Below are 20,162 nucleotides of genomic sequence, written 5' to 3'. Positions count from 1 at the left end.
AGCTGCCGCTGTCAGCGCCGTAAAAATAAAAGACCCGCCTCGAACGCATCGGCCAAACAGGAAAACTTATCGGCCGATGCCGATATTTAAAAAATGCCAAATATCGGCCGATATATCGTTCGACCACTACTCTGTATTGTATAAAGCGGTCCAGACCAGTAGCAGGCGCTTTTACACATACACCCTTTTCCGGAAAAATTATGTAATTTTAATTGTCAAAATCAGTTACGATTTAAACTAAGGTTCTCATACACAGCCTTAGGAAAGAACTGGTGCATAGCTTGCATCACCACCTGTCACTACATAACAAATGAAACCTAAAATTGTTATACACTACATGAAAAGACCATAGAACAAATAATACTCGAACGACTCTGAAACCGAATGAATGAAAGATCAGCTTTCCAAGATCAGCTAGCTGGCTGCTACTATGATACCTAACAGCTTTAGAAGCACAAAAAGAGACAATAAACTGATAGACAAACAAAAGAGGGAGAGTCAGAGGAGCCAATCACGATCTAACAGGAGTAGTAGACAGTGGAGCAGATGGGTCTGGTTGAAGAAGGGGCTGTATACTCACGGATACATGGCCATAGTGGTGAGTTTGGTACAGATGTCTTTGCTGGGTGCTTCAACTAGATTCGACTAAGTTTGCAAGGTTTGTGAAATTAAATGTTCATTAATAGACATTCAAAGATTTGTTTAAATGATATAAATGTGTATTTGCTGAATGCTGACGGCAAACAAGAAAGTATTATAATGTTTGCCTTTCTATTACTAATAATATAAAAGCAATCGTTATAATACTTTTGTATACATTTTAATTCCTTTGTTTAACCGTTCTATCTGATTATTAGACAGATTTCTGTCCATATTAGACAAAACTGTTAACGACAACAACGAACAAGAGGGAGAATGTGAGCTGCCGCTGTCAGCGCCGTCAAAATAAAAGTCCCGCCTCGAACGCATCGGCCAAACAGGAAAACTTATCGGCCGATGCCGATATTTAAAAAATGCCACATATCGGCCGATATATCGTTCGACCACTACTCTGTATTGTATAAAGCGGTCCAGACCAGTAGCAGGCGCTTTTACACATACACCCTTTTCCGGAAAAATTATGTAATTTTAATTGTCAAAATCAGTTACGATTTAAACTAAGGTTCTCATACACAGCCTTAGGAAAGAACTGGTGCATAGCTTGCATCACCACCTGTCACTACATAACAAATGAAACCTAAAATTGTTATACACTACATGAAAAGACCATAGAACAAATAATACTCGAACGACTCTGAAACCGAATGAAAGATCAGCTTTCCAAGATACTGCAGCTAGCTGCTACTATGATACCTAACAGCTTTAGAAGCACAAAAAGAGACAATAAACTGATAGACAAACAAAAGAGGGAGAGTCAGAGGAGCCAATCACGATCTAACAGGAGTAGTAGACAGTGGAGCAGATGGGTCTGGTTGAAGAAGGGGCTGTATACTCACGGATACATGGCCATAGTGGTGAGTTTGGTACAGATGTCTTTGCTGGGTGCTTCGTCTGTGTTGCAGGTGAACATCTGCGGCGGGTGAAGCTTGTGTTTCCGACAGAAATCCAGCGGGGACAGGCTGTAGTACTGACGGGCTTCATGCAGGTCTGACTTGGCAGCAATAATCACACAGGGTGTCTTGCTGTCCAACAAGTGTTTCTGTGAAAGAACATCACACATATGTGGAGTTATATTAGTTTTTTTATTGAGCTTTTTTTTTTGGTGACTGTTGACCACGCACACTGAGCTTTAACTGATTCACAATAAATTGACAAACAAGCAAAAGAAAAGTTTTGTGATAACATCTCGGAAAATCAAGGGATAGTTTTTGCTTACTAAACGTTTTCTTTTTGGACAATAAGACACCAAATTACACAATGAGAAACTAGAATGATACAAGCCATTTTCCGAAATCCACACACAAAATCCATTTAAAGGTTTGGGGTCAGTAATATTTTTGTTTGGGTGCATGGGGGGGTGGGGGGTTATTCAGCAACGACGCATAAAATTGATTCAAAAAATGACAGTAAAGTAATTTATAATGTTAAAAAAAGATTTCCATTTCAAATAAATGCTGTTCTTTTGAATGTCCTATTCATCAAAAAATCCTGAAAAAAAATAAATGCATCACAGTTTCTACAAAAATATTAAGAAGCGCTATTGTTTTAATTGATAATAAGAATGTTTTGTTTAATATTTCTTGAGCACCATATCAGCAAGTTAGAATCATGTGACACTATCAGTAATGGTTGCTGAAAATTCACCTTTGATCACAGGAATAAATTACATTTTAAAATTGCAATAGAAAATATTTATTTTTAATTGTAATAATATTTCACAATATTGCTGTATTTCTGTATTTTTGATCAAAGAAATGCAGCTTTGGTGAGCATAAGAGACTTCTTTAAAAAAAAAAACTAGGGCTGTCAATCGATTAAAATTTTTAATCTGATTAATCACACCTTTTTCTGTGATTAATCGCACACTTCATGAAATTAAGCATAGACCATTTATCTTGTTTCAAATGTTTATTTTGTCATCATTTGCTATATCCAGCAAAGTAAACCAAAAGATTGAAGGGTGATTCTCAAAAATCTGTATTTTCTGCTAGCTTTTTTCAAGATAAATTTAGATGTCTTTCCAAAAAAGGACACTTAGAAACTCCAAAAGGACACCAAAGAACCAAATGATATAAGGAGCCCATATAAGCACATATGAAAGAAAAAATGTGTATTGTGTATGTGTACAGTGCAACAGCAAAGACGATCTGATCGCAAGCAGAGAAGCAAAATTGGGTTAAAGGGTTAGAATACAAATTGTGCTTCAGTAATTTTGCGTTAAATTATTTTAACGCGTTAAGGATTGTAAAATTAATCGCATGCGTTAACACGTTAACGCTAACCGCCTAAAAAAAACATTTTAAAAAAATATTTCCAACCCCAAACTTTTTTATATAGTAAAGACAATTTTAATAAAGCAGAATTATAATAATTATTATTTTTTTATCAAAGTGACCTTTAATAAAGAACATATAATTGCTTAACCAGGACATAAATATAAAATGCCGATAAATATCTTTTAAAAATATGCTAACCTTGTAGACTTTAGCGCAGTACTCAAAAGAACGCGGGTTGCTGATGTCATATACCAAGCAAACAACATCACAAGCCAGATCAGCCTCAGAAAGGAACTCAAAGTCCGGCAGCACCTCGTGCAGCTGAGAAAGAGAGAGAAAAACAATCAGCACTGGCTAGACATGAAGATGACTATGCATTAGTGGACGAAGCAACAGAACTTTGACTTACAAGCAGATATTTCTCTTGTCCATAAACATAAGTGGTGCTCATGGCATAGTAAGACATGTGGTCTTCTCTTATCCTCTTCTGACGCTGCAATATGAAGGAGACCGTTAAAATCAAGTCCAAGTCAGAACACTACATGCTCCGGTGAGGCATCTGTACTCACCGCAAGGTTCCTGCCAAGGAAAGCCTGCAGAAAGCCACTTTTACCGCTGCCTCGAGCTCCTAAGACATTGCAGAGGAAAACACTGCGCTGGGTCTGTTTCTTCTGCAGGTCGATGCGCTTATTCCTCGTGACTGCACAACAACAACACATTAATGAATTAGAAATCAGCCTTATATATGAATGAATGAATGAATCAAGATGCATTGCATACTAAATCACTCTTACTTGTGACAGCAGCTGTCTGTGACTCCTGTTCTTGGATAATGGAGTAACCAAGATAACCCAAGTACTCTAAACATCGCTGCACATCTAGGTATGTTGTTAGCCTGAAATGGAGATAAATCATGTTTAAGTCACTCATTCAGATGAACACAAATATCAGAAAGTCCATTGTTTCCATTTTCAAGTATTGTAGGATGAAGGCAGCACTCACGTCCACTGAGAAAGGTAGCCTTGGTAAGTGATCCAGCCCTGCTCATTGGTGCAGACTGTGTTGTTGACATCGGGACCCCAGGGCATGTAGGGAAAGACCTTGAACAAATCCTTCAGCTCATCTGGAGATAGGGCACAGTCTCGATCCTAATATACAAACAATTTGGGGTGAAAAAAGTATAGATTCAGTTCATAGGGCGTTCTTGTGTTCATTAAAATTTTTTCTACATGGGGTATCTTTCATTTTTGCATCACGCCTCGCTATTTTTTCTTAAGCCAACTTTTAAAAGCTCAAAAATGCCTGTGAATGGCCCCTGGCATGTCCTTCTACAAGGCGGTGTCGTAAAACACACCCTTGCATTACGCAATTAAACAAAGAGCCAGGCGGCGTACAGTCAGTCAATCGTCTTCATTCATGCTCTGACTGAAGCTAGATAACCGTCCTTATCAAATGCAGCTATTTGGAAAACTTGTATTTGGCTGAGCTCACTTTGTCATGCTTGTCAAAGACGCTCTGGAGGAAGAGGTAGGCATTGTGGTTCAGCTCTGTGGTGCAGTCTGGAGGTATTTTTAACCTAGGAAAACAAATAGATGTTAGAAATTCTTCTGAACTAATTAGAAAACCACAATTTGAATGTGTGCGTTTCTTTGCAGCGCAACAGATCTGCAAAAAATGTGATCCAACCAGAGATGAGCTCTGAGCTACTTGATGAGACATGATTCATGTAAAGTTGAAGTACTGGATCTGGGGTGGGACTCACAGTGGAAACAGGTATTCCTGGGTCAGCTCCAGGTCATCATCATAACCAAACCTCCTGAGCACAGTCCATGTGGTCTCATGCCTTCCTCTCTGAATAAAAAGTGTATGAAGGAACAGGAAACCTAGAAAACAGAGAACACATCTCAGACACAACAGAACCTGATAAATGAAGGAACATGAGGAATTTACAAACCACTATACTATATATATTTTTTAAACAAAATGATGGCAATGGGAAGCCAAGTATCACTGCATAACTGTGATATAAAAAGCCAGCGACATTTGTCTTTCTACTCCGCTCACCCTTCAGTGTGAGGCCATTGTCTTTTACTCCATCTGACATATTTTTCCGCACAACATTCTTCACGTCCTCCAGGGCTTGAGGTGCCAGGGGTATGTTAAAACAAGTTCTCTGCAACGCAATACCAACAATCATCAACAAAGTTGCTTGAGAAAATATGACGCTCTCATTAATGTGCAGTTTGTGCAGCTGTGTGTGTGTGTGTGTAAACAACCTCTCCTGTCATTTATTTGAGGAAGTATTAAAATGCCACAGCAATTTGAGCACAGAGTGCTGAAGAAAACTGCTCTCACCTGGAAGAAATTAAGCTCATTATCATTTAGAATGCCATCATTGTCCAGGTCTGATATTTTGAAAATGCGAGTAAGTGCTTTGATGCACGAAGGCTTCATCTGGAGAATAAACAGAAGGGAACACATTACTTATTTGAATATTTCGATGTTCTTCTTTGTAATAGAAAGTGGTCATATTAACAGGTCCAGCAGTCCAACTGAAGTAATATTTACCTCTTTGTCTTCTGGAGAGTACAGCGGTCCTGTCGGGTGCAGAACAGCCTTCTGGGCGTAGTAGAACAATTCGGAGATATTTTTCAGGTTTTTGGCTGAACACTAAGAATGAATAAAGTCATTATATCAATAAAGTACATCATGGTTTATGTCTTCCATATATTAAAAAAAAATAAATAAATAAAAAAAAATATATATATATATATATTTTTTTTAAGTACAGCATTTTTATTTCTATTTTTTTTTCCTCTACATCTAATATAATGAACACTAAATTTAAAAAGGTTTCTTAATTTCTTAATGAATATTAATTAAGCAGAAATAAACTGTAAACAATAAATAATAACTGTTTTGCTATCAGACAAGGATCTTTAACAGGGAAGGAACCACATTATATTGTGTATAAAACTCAATCGCATGATCTATAAGAACATGCCTAATATATCACAATAAAATATTTACATACTTTATGATGTTTACACTGCAAAGCCATTCAAATAATTGCTTTATAACTGACATACAAAGTCAAATACTTGCATTTGCATTTTACTTTATTAAATTAACTTTATTCATACATATTATCCTCCCATATTGATTTGAACTGTTTTCTTTCACATATAATTTCTTTTCCCCCCACAAAAAATAAATAATAATGATCTGAGATCAAACAAATACTGGTAGACACCTTTCCGTATCACTGCAGAAGATACCTGACAAAAAAAGTGTGGTTTTCTTGGTGGTGAAAAAAGCGCATGATGCAGAGTCATGCAAATCAAGTAAAGCTTCATGTGCACAGGAATAAAGGACTGATTTGATTTGCATTCACTGGACTCTCAGTCTGAGAGCTCTGTCTTTCCTTTTAAACTGAAACCAATGCCTCTAGTAAAGCAGGAACGAGCGATGGACACATGTCACTCTCCTCCATGACACTCCTGCCCCTCTGCACAAACTCACTCTCACAGCCACTGGAGATCTGAGAGGCACATACAGCACGTCGTCACCTATGTTTAGATCACACTGTGCAGATTTCTCACCTCCACACAGGTCTCAATCTCAGAGTACTGGTTCATGATGGGCAGGATGGTCTCCATGCTGCTGTGCTCCACCAGGTCAGATTTATTCCCCACCAGGATCAATGGTACTCTGTGACAAGACAATAGGATTAAAACATTTAATAGCTTCAGACACAATGCTTGAATCATGTGTGTAATTTTTGTGTTGCATTGTGCCATCAAATAAAAAATAAAAAAAGAGAGAGAGAGAAATGTCATCAGTTTTCCTCTGGAAATCAGCCTAAGAATGGCTTGCTTATAGATGCTTCTGTATATTAAATCAGGTAAAAGAAAGCATTTTACCAAAAAAAATAAATAAAAAAAAGAGGACAAAGTGAGGACATATGAGAAGATGCATACAAGTATTACAGTATTACATTGTAAGTACATAGATTATAGATTATTTTGTTACACTATACATACACACACACACACATATATATATATATATATATATATATATATATATAGTATAATCTATATATTTTTTTTAAAGCAGAACGGCTATCTTCATGGCAAGAACATAGTACATAAAAGCAATAAATTAGATGAAAAAAGGTTTATGCAGTGAGTACATGGAAACAACGTTACTGTTTAATGATATTTGCTGTACTGACACTAACAACTTGTCAAACAGTTATTTACATGTATTTTTTTAGCAGATGTTTAACCAATATTTGCATAGTTATATTATCAGAGCTTGACAATAAGAACAGCCCAATGGCCCAGGGCCAGTGTGAAAGACACTTAGGACAAAACTGATGATTCTATTGTATTTATTTGTGCTACTGCTGGTAATTTATTTATTTGTTCTTTCATTACTTACAGTAATGACTAATAATGTTTACTAATAATGTTTGTATGTTTTAACGCCATGTCAGCAACAAAGATATATTCATGGCGAAAACAGAAATAAATAACAAAACTTACACAATTAACAAAAAGACATTTAAGGGTAATTAATGTCCAGAAAATGCCTATCGCTGCAGCTGAATAAACAGAAGATTCAACGGCTTTCATTGATTCAACGTGACTAAACACACGACTACGGCAATATACGGTTTATCTGCAGTGCTGAACAAAACCAATAATAAAATACAGGAAATTCTAAAATAAAGTAAACTTTTAAAAACAATAATAATAAAAAAAATGGTAGTATCGGCAATAACAACAGTTTATCAGAGCAAGACATGTATTTGGATTGGTAACTACAGGCTGGTGCATTTTTGTGTTTGGCATACAAGGAAACAAGACTTACCTTTTCGATTGATTTCTTGTTGTTTACTGAATATACGATGCATATAACATTGGCCTGTGCCAAGAGAGAAAACACAAGGGAGGTGAATAAAACAATAAAATTCAACTAAATTGTGTCAGCAAAGAGACTAAAACCAGCCCCACCTTTGATATTTCTTGGTAAAGCTGCTCATCTGACTGTTCTGCTTCTGTGGGATCAAAAATATGGAAGAAGAGAATTAAAAACTAAAGGAATAAGTACCTTAGGAGAGGCTTGCGGCATTGACATAAGAACAGCAATGCAGGCCATATGAGTCTCATCGTACAGTGATGTACATGTATCAGTACCTGAATAGTCCACTATATGAGTGGGCACTCTCTCAGGTGTGACATCAGCAGGAATAGTGATCTCTTCAGCTCTGAGAGGAACCTTTCATGAGACGCACAACACAAGCATGAGAAACACAATACTAATGCAATGCACGTGCACTCAGAACGTGAAGAGTCATTTCAGTGAATGACTGTACCTCATCAGGGAATTCCTCACTGACGAGTGACATGATCAGGGAGGTCTTCCCCACTTTGGCTGTGAAGAAAAAGAAGTCCACAATGACCACTGTGCTCTAGATCTATTAATAGCACCAAATGATTAACAGAAACATGCCTGTCAAGATGAGCGCCCTTATAAAGGGGTAGTTCACACATTTCAGTTGAACTGTTTAATTTCAATATCAACCATGCAGCTTTTATGACCTCATGTTATGACCTCATATAAAGACTACTTGCAAAAAAATCACGTCACACCACAATATAAAAATGAACTAGCAAACCGTACAAAACTTATTTTAAAAAGTGAAAACTTTTATTAACTTTTACATAAACATTTATGTAAACTGAAAACTACAAAATACAAAAAAAAAAGCTAATGGACAAGTTCTGATCAGTGTTATTTTCAAATCATTGAGAAGCTGTTATAGGCTTTAAATATTTTAAATTTGTTTTCATTTTAATATCAAAGATTTTTGTTGTGTTTTAGTCAATTTTTTGTTTCTTTTTAAAATGTGTCTACATCATTTTTATTGCAGTTTTAGTAATTTTGTTGTGATTTAGTCATTATTATTTTTTGTTTCTTTTTAAAATGTGTCAACAATTTTAATTACAGTTTTAGTTATTTTAGTACATCAAATGAAAATGATAAATGCTGCCTTGTCATCTACCTAAAATAAAACCAGTTTAATTTTTTTAATTTTAGTTAACATTTATTTTAAGTAACAATTCATGAGTTTAGTTTAAGTTAATAACAATAACCCTGGTTCTAATATTTCCAAATATAAAAACGCACTGATGAGCGATCAGTGTTATCTTCTGCAAGTCCCCATCTAAATCTTAACACCTGTAAGATGTCACACATCAATAATGACTAAAGAGAAATATTGGACCCACTTTATATTAAGTGGCCTTAACAACTATGTACTTACATTTAAATTAATAATTTGGTACAATGCACTTTTTGTGTACATACATGTTTTTACATTGTACTTATATTTTTAAAATACCTGCATGTAATTACATCTGTAATTAATTTCTGTAATTACATTTATAATTACACTGTTGACCCCTCTTTTACACCTTAACCCACTCTTAAACCTTTCCAAACCACCAAACCTGTCCCTAACCTTACCCGTGTCCCACCTCAATAGCAGCAAAAGTGTTTTGCAATAAAATATGAACACAATAAGTACATTGTACTTATTTTTTTATGTAAGTACATAGTAGTTAAGGCCACTTAATATAAAGTGGTGCAACAATAATGTACAGTATGTGGAAAATAATGTGTTTTTTTAACTTTAAACCGCATAAACACATTTCATTACACCAAATACACAAAATAATGTTCTTTTTAGCAGCATCATATGACCCCTTTAAATGGACAGGCTGAGGGGTCTGAAGCTTGATGGTTTGGCATTGGTGAGCAGTACGTTTACATGGACACGTACTATTTTGGCTGACCTTTGGAGGCCTGTGAGAGTTGCTCCTAAAACTGTTATAAACAACTCTGATAAACAGGGGTGAAAACTAACAACAAAACCCTAAGGATGACACTCCCATTTTTAATATCAGAGCCTGCTGAGCTGCTCAGTTATGATTACAAACTGCTATTATTTGGGTTATTTTACACACAATACACAGGCATGTGTGCATTAACATAACATTTTTAATGACTGTAGTCAGTTTGGACAACATTTAAAAACATGTACAAAGCTTAATACCTGTTATTTCTGGGGAAATATCTTTCATTCTGACACTTGTCAATTTAATCTCATATGGCTGAATAAAAAATGTTTGCAAAAACATTAAAATATAGAATGGAAGGATGTTACTACTGTGCATATAATAGTGAACAGCAGCGCATATCGACCATTTAGAGATATGCAAATCAATTGACTAACAGCAGCCATTTGACACAATTGAACTGAATCAATTCACTTACGTTCACCGACAAGTAATATCCTCACGTCCTTTCTCATCGTTGCAACTTTGATGTGATCAAAATAAAAAACGAACAAGTGCTTTGTCGTAGATCATTGATCCTGCAGCTATATGCAATAGCGCAGGCCTCTGTAGGGCAAAACGGACGGATCAGCTTCTGCCTGTGTCAGTCTGAATAAAGCCTCTGCTCACACCAGTTTAACACACACAGGTGATTCATGCCAGTGAGACAAAGCGATTCCGCATCTATGAAGGCACTGCTTGCTTTCTTCAGATTCACTTCATGACATTTCTCGGTTCACATTTCAAGCTCACGCCAGAAACGGCTGACCTCCAATAACCGGTAACTACGGAACGCAGCTGCGGACAAACGCGGATCTCCTCGTGCTGGCATTTTTTGTTTACCGTTCGCAGTTATGATGTTATACCGCCTCCTGTAGGACTGGAGAGGAAACGCGTGTTATACTTCACCTCTGGCAAGATCTTTACTGCTGGCTAAATATTGAAATTGATACTGATATTCCGTCACTAAATATATTTCAGGTTTTAGTTTATGCGGATGGTTTTTCGAAAAAGATGTTATTGATGTTAAACATTATTATTACAATGGGTAAATATCATATACATAAAAGAAAATAGAATAACAGTAAACCCTCTTTAAATTGTTTCAAAAATGAATGTCCTTTTAAGAATGGTAAGATTCCAATTTTGTAAAAAAAAATATCTATATCAAAATTTCTGCATAACATAAAAAAATGTTTTTTTTGGTTACTCTTTGAATATAGACACTTCTCAGTTCAAACTTATTAATTTATTGCTATTTCTTGCCAAAGTTTACATTCATAAATGTAAATTTTCAGAGATGACACCTTCCTTTTTGTTTTTAGGAAAGACTTTGATGTGTATGTAAACTCTTTAAGAAATTCCAATAATTCTATTGCATGTAAGACCCTTTCATGGTGTGCTGTGGATTAGGCTAATGTACATAACCCTCATTGTCTTGTGTTTGTCTTTGTACTTGTTCTTGTTCTTTTGCTGCATAATAACAAAAAAAAGTTAAAAAAACAAAAAAGAATGGTAAGATTTTGTACCTTTTTTCCTTTTTCTCCTTGCCACCCCCTGAAATGTTTAAAGAATGTTTTTTTTTGTTTGTTGTTTATTGTGTGTAGATATATACATGGATATTTACGTACGACTGGATATGCAATTATGGAAAAAGTGTGTAAATTGATATCGTTCAATAATAATAAAAAAAGATATCTAATTCAAAACCATTAACTAAAGGATTAGCTAAACCATATATTTGTGGGGTTGCACTTCAAATGACTTCACTTTTCTGCTTCACTTGTAAAAGTTTGTCTTTGCTGAACAACATTAACAAGAAAGCACCAAAAAGTACAACCATCACTGTTGAAAGCTGACCTAAGATCCAGGCTACAAAATGTCCACAGTACTTTGCTGGGAATGACAGCCTCTTGGGTCACTGTTATCTGTAAAACTGTTATTACATCACTATAATAAATATAATATAATATAATATACATTTCAATAAATAGCAATCTAGCAATATCAACATAATGCTAAAGTTATTAGTCAGTGAAGAAAATGACATCCACCATGTTAGCAACAAAAAGAGCAACAGAAGATAATGGGCATTTCAAACTTAGTATTGATGTAATATGTGGTTTGAAAATAGATTTTAATATAAACTGTGAACATCAAAACAAGTCAGCTTTGTTCAGTCGCCCATATGATTATCACAAAATAAAAACTGGCCAAATGTCAGTTTATGAAACCCAGGTGTTTTACGATTAGCATTTTCATCACACACTTCATGTCACTTGCATGTGTCCATTTCTGTACAAGCATAATTCCTTATTGTTTTGCTTCTGTTTGCTGTCTCAGCTCCTGCATGTGGACTCACAGTCACATGTGAGTCTGATTGACCTCTCACTGCGATTCTCATCTTGGTCAAGGCTTGTTTCTAGATCTCTACTTGTATTGAGAGCCCAGATCGTATCCATCTTCAGACGCAGTCATATCCTTTGTGCTCCTCAGAGAGCTCAACCAGTCAGTCTGTCCTCATCTGACCTACTGCAGTCTTCTCAATTTGGTTTCACATCCACTTTTTTTTTAAACTGTTTTTGTTAGGAAACATGCTCCCCAAAAGAGTCACATTCTTCCACGGTTCCCTTTGAGTGCCTAGGACTCAAATGTTTTAACCCTAGATTTACCTAGCATGTATGTCAGGGTTCATTTTAAATAGATTTAGTGACAGAGTCTGAGCTTATTGTCCCATGCACTCATGGTCTTCACCTCCGTCTACGGATATTGGCTTCAGCTGAAAAGGAGACAAGAGTGTTATTTTTTAACATTTAACATTTATGTTTTGTAATATTTAATTAGCACATCTGATCAAAAGTGTTATAATCTTACTGGTGTAATCTTGCGGCATCATGGGTTTGGAGATGACGGTTTTTAGGGCCTCCACCCACTCTCTCTGATCACGCTCCTGCTCGCACATGAAGACGAACTGCCGATCTGGCGTCTCCACAATTACCCCACACTTCCATTTGTTGCCTCTCGTCCCTTTAGGGACACACTCTCTCACTGAATATCCATGATTCTCTGAGCCAATGAACACTACCCCAAGCTCAATGGCATCCTTTAGGATAAAAAGAAGAGAAAATTCACATTACTCCCTCTACAATTTCATGTAGCAGAAATGCTTTCAAATTCATTAGACACTTTCGGGTTTCAAGTTTAGAGTTTTTTTTAACTAAACTAAAAGTGAAAGTGAAAAAGTGAAAGTGACTTGACCCATACTTTGGGAGAGAGCGCTGTACATTCACTCCCCCACCCACAATCCCTGCCGGTATGAGACTCAAACCTGCAACCTTTGGGTTACGAGTCCGACTCTCTAACCATTAGGCCACGACTTCCCCCAAAAAACAGCCAACACTGACACCGTTCTTACTGTGCAATTCATACCAGCCGTGTTTTAAAATAGAGTAGTTTCCTGTCCAGGGAATCCAAAATAAACCATCTTTTCTTGAAAGGCTCTCGCTGCTGTTCAACATACACAAACAGTTTAAATTCATTTAAAAAGTTTCAGACTTTTGACATTTGTCACATGCTCAACATACAGTAAGTGGTAGAAAATGATTTTGTTCTCGTACAAGCTACCATACTCTGCATTATGCAGGACAATAAAACACAATAAAGAAATGTTATAATAGAATAGCACATGCAGAACTATACAGATGTTGGAAATATATAAAAAATGGACAGAGTGGTTCAACATGTAATGGTGTATTATTGTTTGTGAATGTGTAAAGAGGTGTCTAAGGAGTGTTTTACAAGAATAGCCTGATTTATCCTTAAATGCTTGTGCAATTTAAGGGCAAATACAAACACCTTGCTACACTGGAAAATCTCGATTTCAAAATATGCAAAGAATCAACATAGAGAGCACCATCTATGAGGGAAAACTCCTACCAGTGGGCCAGTCTTCTCCATGTAACCCTCTTTTAAATAGCTTCTGGTTATCCATGGTATTAGCTTAAGACAAAAAAAAACACACACACACACACTGGTTAAAGAGTTTATAATCAAGATAATAATAATAATAATACAATTATTAACCCTTCGCACAAGAAAAAAAAAACTTAAAAAAGGTTGATCACCTTTCACAACTGTTTCACAGAGCTTTGGTTTTATTTAGATTAAATTTCAATCATATTTCTAGTAATAAACATTTGTGCTTACATTTTATAATATCATTTTGTAGCATTGTAACGCCAAGTGAAACCCTTTTGTGTAATGCTAACACTACAGAGCTGATCCAGATGAACATGTAGCACAAATGTCATTGACCCACATTAAGTTTACATCTACAGTGATTTTCAGTGAACAATTTGTTCCTGAACTAGCCCAGAAAACGTTTGAATATAAGACACAAAGAGCATTCTGTTAGCTAACCAACTAAAAAACACGTTTCTTGTTTAGGGATGCAGCGACTCACAAAAAACCAAAACCACATTTCCGTGTACTGTTAACATTGTGGTGTAGGGTGTTTGTTTGATGATCATTCATGTTGTGAAATGGAAGGGAAGACAGGCCTTAAGCTGTTGATGGTTTTAGGAAGTAAAATCACTTGGAAAAGGGGAAACTTGCAGTACTTCCTTTTTATGTGGCAATGTTAACGCAACTACAACGGGAGAAAACTCTACACATGTTTTTAAGATATTCAAAAGCTAGGTAAAGCAAATTGTAGGTGACATATGGTACTCTTAATAAGTCAAAATCAAGTATACAAAATGTACTTACATCTCCATCGCTAGCTGTAGGAAAGGCTGTTTTTAGGTAGACATGGCGAATAGCTCTAATGGCATTAAACCAATTGACAATCTCCTAAAAGGGAGGAAATACAGAGCAAATACTGTTTAGTGCTCAAGCTGCCTTTAAAACTGGTTCAAAACAAAAAGGAAAAAAAAACAAAAAAAACTTTGAAATCTGCATGACATGTTGTACAATTATTGGGAATAAAGCAGGAAAAAAAAAAAGAAAGTTCCAGAGGTTTACCCGTCCATTTTTATGGTAAACAAAAAGGTTTCTGGTGTGATCATCCACACAGTAGGTGATCTGAAGGCCGTAAGCGTGTCCTATCTTCTCAGGCTGGAAGGTTGCATTCAGGTCCTTCACAGAAATAGTAGCCTTTGGTCCCTTAGATTCCTGAAGAGCACAGATAGAGTTTAATGAATATCTCATTTGTGCACCTAATACTTCATTAGATTCTATTATTTTCAATCAAAGTCAAATATTTTAAAATACGGCTAGAATTGTGTTAGATGAAAGATATCGGATGATTAATGCATATTATTAGCGTTGATGGACTTAAATGTCATGTAGTTATTCTGTGCTGCCATTTACAACAAATGCCTTCGATAAAATATCTTTTTTTTTTCTTGATGATGTGCAAACATCATTGCTCAACAAAAAAGCTCTCACATCCTCCTTGTAGTATTTGAGGGTAAAATCGTGCACTGAAAGAACAAACTTTCTCTCGAGAAACTGTCCGTTATCCTTTCCTTTCTTCCACAGCATGCCCTCATAGACACCTAGAGCAGGGCAAACAATTTCATTGAAAGATTCATGTTATTCATTGTTAATATTAGCAGATGAAACAGAATAAGGTAAATACATTTTAAAGTACAAAGGTTAACAGAAACCATCTGGGAACTGAAATAGATTACCTGCTGTGTAAGGTCTTTCTGTTTTTTCCTCTGTAAACTCCATTCTTTCGTATTTGGCTCGAATCCATTGCTCTCTGAGGACCCTATACAGTGTACACAGAATGCATTTTGTTGAGCTATGTGATGGGGATAATTGATGTGTACATGACATACAGTACACATATATTATAGTCTGAATGTACACTTACTATTTTATAATAACAAAGCAGATTGTACTAGTTTACCTGAATATGGCCATATATTTAACTAATACATATGCAATGTATTAAGAATCAAGAGTGCAGCTGACAGAATCAAAAGACTGGACTTTAACACCAGAAACCCCTTTTAGTTGAAGCAGTAGTTCCTCTTACTGTAACCAACAATAGTACACAGCTTTTTTTTCTTGCCGGGAAGATGTTTGCTTGATCAGCTATATATTTTTTTTTTTAACTTCCCAAAACAGAGATCTGTTCCATTATGACGATAAATTAGTAAGTACATGTTTCAGTTTTAAATTATGCTTTTGTTTGACTTTTCAGTCAGCAGAAGAGATTGGACTACTCACTCGCAATCGTCTGGTTGGGGCTGATAATAAAAGACTGGGACAAATTTCTCATATAAGTTTTTGGCAGCACGATTTCCATTGGCCTTCATGAACTTCTCGTCCAGAAATGCATTAAAAGGAAGCACAACAGTGTTAAGGTTCACATTCATGACCTACTGTAACCACTAGATTCTGAAAATTAAAACAATGACCTTACAAAATCTAACAGTCAGGTAACAACCAATATTTTATCATTTGAATTTTTAGTTCACATACCTGCACAAGCTCATCATCCCAGAAGTCTAAACGTATAGACTTGATACGACTTACAGAAGGAAGATTGCGATGAGTTCCAGAGCAGTTTAGACACACAAATATTCCCAGTGTGCATGAAGCCCAATCTGGATCTTTAAATAACAAGAGTCAAACAAACAAACATGTAAATAACCCAGTAAAGTTACCACAATCAGAGAAAACAGGACATGTCAAGCAACTGTAATATTCAGGAAAAGCAATGAAAATAAAGACTATTTTATATATACTCTATTATCAGCTAGAAAATGACTCTTCTGAGATTTATCTCTAAACAATGTTATACAAAAGTTAAATGTTATAGATCTCTATACAGTTCTATGAGCTCTATATCTATATACCAATCCAATTATTGAACAGCCAGAATAGCATGGAAATGGAAAGTGTGAGTCCTGCTAACCATTCTAAGTTTAAAAAAAATTAAAGAGACATTTCGAGTAAACTAGGGTATAGATACTAAATGCTACCGGTTTCAAAACAAACGCCATAGTTTTACTGAAGCCATAGTTACAGTGATCGAACCTTGACAATGAGATGTTTACTTCATGGCTACTCTGCATATCTACAGAACTGTAACTGTAAACTATGATAAACAGGGTGTCACTATATTATGTCAGCGAATCCCAAGTAAAGTACACAAAGAACTGCTAGCTGTGAGTTTAAAGCGGTGTTGACAATAGCTGTTACAGTACTTACCTGCAGCGCCACAGTCAGCACAGCAGCTATTCTCTGGCAGCTTCACCAACTCTAGAAGTGTCTTTTTGTTCTTTTCCCGATTTGCCATAGGCGAAATGCTTTTAAAAAAACATATAGGTAACAGTATGACCTCTCTTATCTGTTATTTCACGCGTGGATAGTCCCGTCGGGCGCGGTTTGACGGTTTTACTTCGTTCATTGAGTCACTCGACAGTGTGCTGTGCGTTTCTGTCGCGTCAGATTACAAACTCAACTGAGCTCGAGCGGCAAAATACCGCGGCTGGACTATCAAGCGAGGTCTTCCGCGAGCATTCCATCACTAAAAAAACCCTTAGTGTTCACTTCCTAGAGAAAACAAACTACACCTAAAATGTAATCTATTAAATAATCCCATTAACATCAATTACTCTATAAGTAGGAGTAGGCGATAATGACAGTAAACTGTAAACAGTGACACATTGTGGATAGTTTTTTTGTGCTTAATATGATTAAAAAATTAAATGTTATATTACACTTGTACCAAACAAACCATGAGATTATCAAGACTGATATTACTGGGGTTCATGCAGGTGCCAAAGCCACATATTTTTGCAAGCTAGTAAATATACTCCAGTCACACTGAAACTGCATACAGAACAAAATGTTGCATTTACTGGTTTTACAGGTATACAGTTATCTTCCCAGATTAAAGTGAATTAAAACCATCCCATTTAGAAGATGTGGAAGTGAAAAGTGCGTGTCATGACTCACATAAGTCATGGGTTTCATATAAAAACAATGCAAGTTCTGACTTCTCACATCATGTAAAGGTGATTAAATGCATGCGTTTGGGGGGGAAAAAATCATACACAAACTGTACAAAAATTCAAATAGCACCATTTTCACTAGTGCTCTTGCAAATTACATACATATTTTGAGAAAAACATGTTTGCTGGCAAATAGCAAATCCAAATTTATTACTTGATAAAACATTTTGGAAGATGCATGGCAGTACAAAACAAACGATAATGGGAAACAGCACATTTAAAACTACAAATATGTGCTGTCCACATAACATAAAACCACACTCCTTCTGAGTATATATTACTGTACAAATGCAATAAGCGGCTGCCTAAAGATGCGTGTAATTTAAGGGAACTCAGAAGCCAGGAACTCCACTGTGCTTTTAGGAAGAGTGAAGTGTATACCGTCCAAATAGTGCAAGAACCTGTAAAAGAGTGGGGGGGGGTTAGGGGAGAAACACACAACACTATGATTATTTTATGTTAAAGTGGATCTTTAAATTAAGTTTTAGTGAATGTGATTATTTAAAGGGGTCATATGATGCGATTTCAAGTTTTCCTTTCTCATTGGCTCTGGATAGCTGGCCAATCAGAGCACACCTCGCTTTTTCAGACCGATGAGCTTTGTAAAAATCGACGCGTTTCAGAAAGGTGGGGCATAGAGGAGAAACAATAATGTACAGTATGTGGAAAATAATGTGTTTTTTTAACCTTAAACCGCATAAACACATTTCATTACACCAAATACACAAAATAATGTTCTTTTTAGCAGCATCATATGACCCCTTTAAAACAAAACAAATGGTGACAAAATGCAAAAGACTCATACCGACATAAATCAAAATAAAACATCATTGGTTAATGTGACCAAGTTTTGCAAAAGCCACATCCTGTCCCTCCACTGCGTTTTGCTTTTTTAGACCCATGAACCATGACCAAGTTGCATTTTCACACTTCTTTGACAGCACAGCAAAATAAAATTTAAAAAAACATGCATCAGGTGCTGAGCACATTGTATTTATGAGACGCAAGTTTAAAGAAAACTTGTGGCATCAAATACAGTGTTGAACCAGACAACAAGTATTACTGACATGCTTTCATGTGACTTATTTACCTAATGTAAATATAGCGTATGCAGTCTTAACTAGAGAAATGTGCCTACTGTGGAAAGGGAGTTCCCTTGTCACTGTTCAAACTCTGTGCTTCTGAATAACTGGAAGTGATCTCACTTTGGGAGCGTAACAAAAGACAGAGTCTGTTCTCAAACAAGGGTGTGTTGAGCATTAGAGACACCCAGCAGTTACGAGAACACTACAGAGAAATTCTTGTGTTTTTAAAACTTTTATGAACATTTCAGGCTCATAAGGTAGTCGAGAGTACACCAGACTTTTTGAACCAAAAGATATCTCAAAGTCAAATGATTAAATTAATTTTGCTAGCCAGTTTCCACACCTCTTGGCTGATCAAGTCCTAATGCCCATTTCAGAAGCAGGAACAGCTTGATCATACATATTAGGGATGCACCGCAATGAAAATTCTTGGCCGAGGCTGAAGCCAAACAAAATGAAACGCTGGCCAAATATGCTTTTTCACATTTTTTCCATGTATTTCACCAATTTTTTCCACCATTGCATAAATTAAATAGCAAAAATTTTCCTTTGACTGTTTTGTCTTGCTTTTCAAAGAAAAAAATCAATTACAAAACAACAATTTAAAAATACTTATTTAACACTGAACATTTTTTTAATATTCTAGTAGATATATACCAACAAAGCACAATTTAACTTAAAATTAAGTTAGTAAAATAAAACTATTTTTTGGACATTTTTGAGACCCCCTTCTTGAATCAGGCATGTGATTGGCTGAAGATAAAAAAGACGGAAAACTGGACACTTTGAGCAGTAAATCAGCATATTAGAATGATTTCTGAAATGTCCTGTGACACTGACTGATGTCTGGAGTAATGATGCTGAAAATTCAGCTTTGATCACAGCAATCAATTATATTTGACAGTTTTTTCACTACAAAACATTTATTTAAAATTGTAATACTTCACAATATTACTGTTTTTGTATTTTTTACTGATAATAAAACCCTAACCCTAAGCTAAGGCTGGACGATATGGCCAAAATTGATATCACGATATATTTCTTAATTTCGGTCGATACGATATAATTCCGATATCGATATGAACACTATTTATCTGAGATAGAAATCTTTTGTAACATTATAAATGCCTTTATCATCACTTTTGATCAATTTTAAGCATCCTTGCTAAATAAAAGTATAATTTCTATAATTTCTTTCCC

General features: G+C 35.8%; 3 protein-coding genes across 4 annotated transcripts in view; all 3 read right to left on the bottom strand.

Annotated features, from left to right (window-relative positions):
• LOC107755587 (mitochondrial Rho GTPase 1-A-like) overlaps positions 1–10,661 on the bottom strand; it is a 16,207-nt gene extending 5,546 nt beyond the window's left edge. Inside the window, exons 1-17 of the mRNA XM_016572475.1 lie at positions 10,284–10,661; positions 8,320–8,378; positions 8,141–8,222; positions 7,958–8,001; positions 7,815–7,868; positions 6,539–6,682; positions 5,505–5,606; positions 5,292–5,390; positions 5,001–5,109; positions 4,699–4,819; positions 4,428–4,512; positions 3,939–4,084; positions 3,731–3,831; positions 3,506–3,636; positions 3,346–3,429; positions 3,135–3,257; positions 1,497–1,699 (exon numbers count right to left, since the gene is read on the bottom strand). Coding sequence (XP_016427961.1) covers positions 1,497–1,699; positions 3,135–3,257; positions 3,346–3,429; positions 3,506–3,636; positions 3,731–3,831; positions 3,939–4,084; positions 4,428–4,512; positions 4,699–4,819; positions 5,001–5,109; positions 5,292–5,390; positions 5,505–5,606; positions 6,539–6,682; positions 7,815–7,868; positions 7,958–8,001; positions 8,141–8,222; positions 8,320–8,378; positions 10,284–10,320 — 1,724 coding nt within the window. The 5' untranslated portion in view covers positions 10,321–10,661. The remainder of the gene's footprint in view (positions 1–1,496; positions 1,700–3,134; positions 3,258–3,345; positions 3,430–3,505; positions 3,637–3,730; positions 3,832–3,938; positions 4,085–4,427; positions 4,513–4,698; positions 4,820–5,000; positions 5,110–5,291; positions 5,391–5,504; positions 5,607–6,538; positions 6,683–7,814; positions 7,869–7,957; positions 8,002–8,140; positions 8,223–8,319; positions 8,379–10,283) is intronic.
• Positions 10,662–11,832: 1,171 nt separating this feature from the next.
• LOC107755564 (arf-GAP with dual PH domain-containing protein 2-like) lies at positions 11,833–17,434 on the bottom strand. Of its 2 annotated transcripts, XM_016572433.1 has the most exons (11): positions 17,072–17,433; positions 16,340–16,470; positions 16,085–16,176; positions 15,538–15,620; positions 15,293–15,402; positions 14,867–15,016; positions 14,612–14,695; positions 13,781–13,843; positions 13,274–13,351; positions 12,719–12,947; positions 11,833–12,623 (listed from the first exon to the last, which is right to left on the bottom strand). In XM_016572433.1, the coding sequence occupies exons 1-11, from the start codon at positions 17,157–17,159 to the stop codon at positions 12,595–12,597; spliced, it is 1,137 nt and encodes a 378-aa protein (XP_016427919.1). In that variant the 5' UTR covers positions 17,160–17,433; the 3' UTR covers positions 11,833–12,594. The 2 variants fall into 2 exon arrangements, with proteins under 2 accessions (XP_016427919.1, XP_016427920.1); XM_016572434.1 differs by lacking the exon at positions 13,274–13,351 and having other exon boundaries at positions 17,072–17,434.
• Positions 17,435–17,636: 202 nt separating this feature from the next.
• Positions 17,637–20,162, bottom strand: part of LOC107755559 (ATPase family AAA domain-containing protein 5-like) — a 20,790-nt gene continuing 18,264 nt past the window's right edge. The window contains exon 21 of the mRNA XM_016572428.1: positions 17,637–18,278. Within this exon, the coding sequence (XP_016427914.1) occupies positions 18,200–18,278 (79 nt within the window). The 3' untranslated portion in view covers positions 17,637–18,199. The remainder of the gene's footprint in view (positions 18,279–20,162) is intronic.

This window comes from Sinocyclocheilus rhinocerous, unplaced genomic scaffold, assembly GCF_001515625.1.
Source record: "Sinocyclocheilus rhinocerous isolate Xijiao unplaced genomic scaffold, SAMN03320098_v1.1 scaffold2849, whole genome shotgun sequence".
NCBI lineage: Eukaryota > Metazoa > Chordata > Actinopteri > Cypriniformes > Cyprinidae > Sinocyclocheilus > Sinocyclocheilus rhinocerous.
This window is presented reverse-complemented; position numbering and strand designations above follow the sequence as displayed.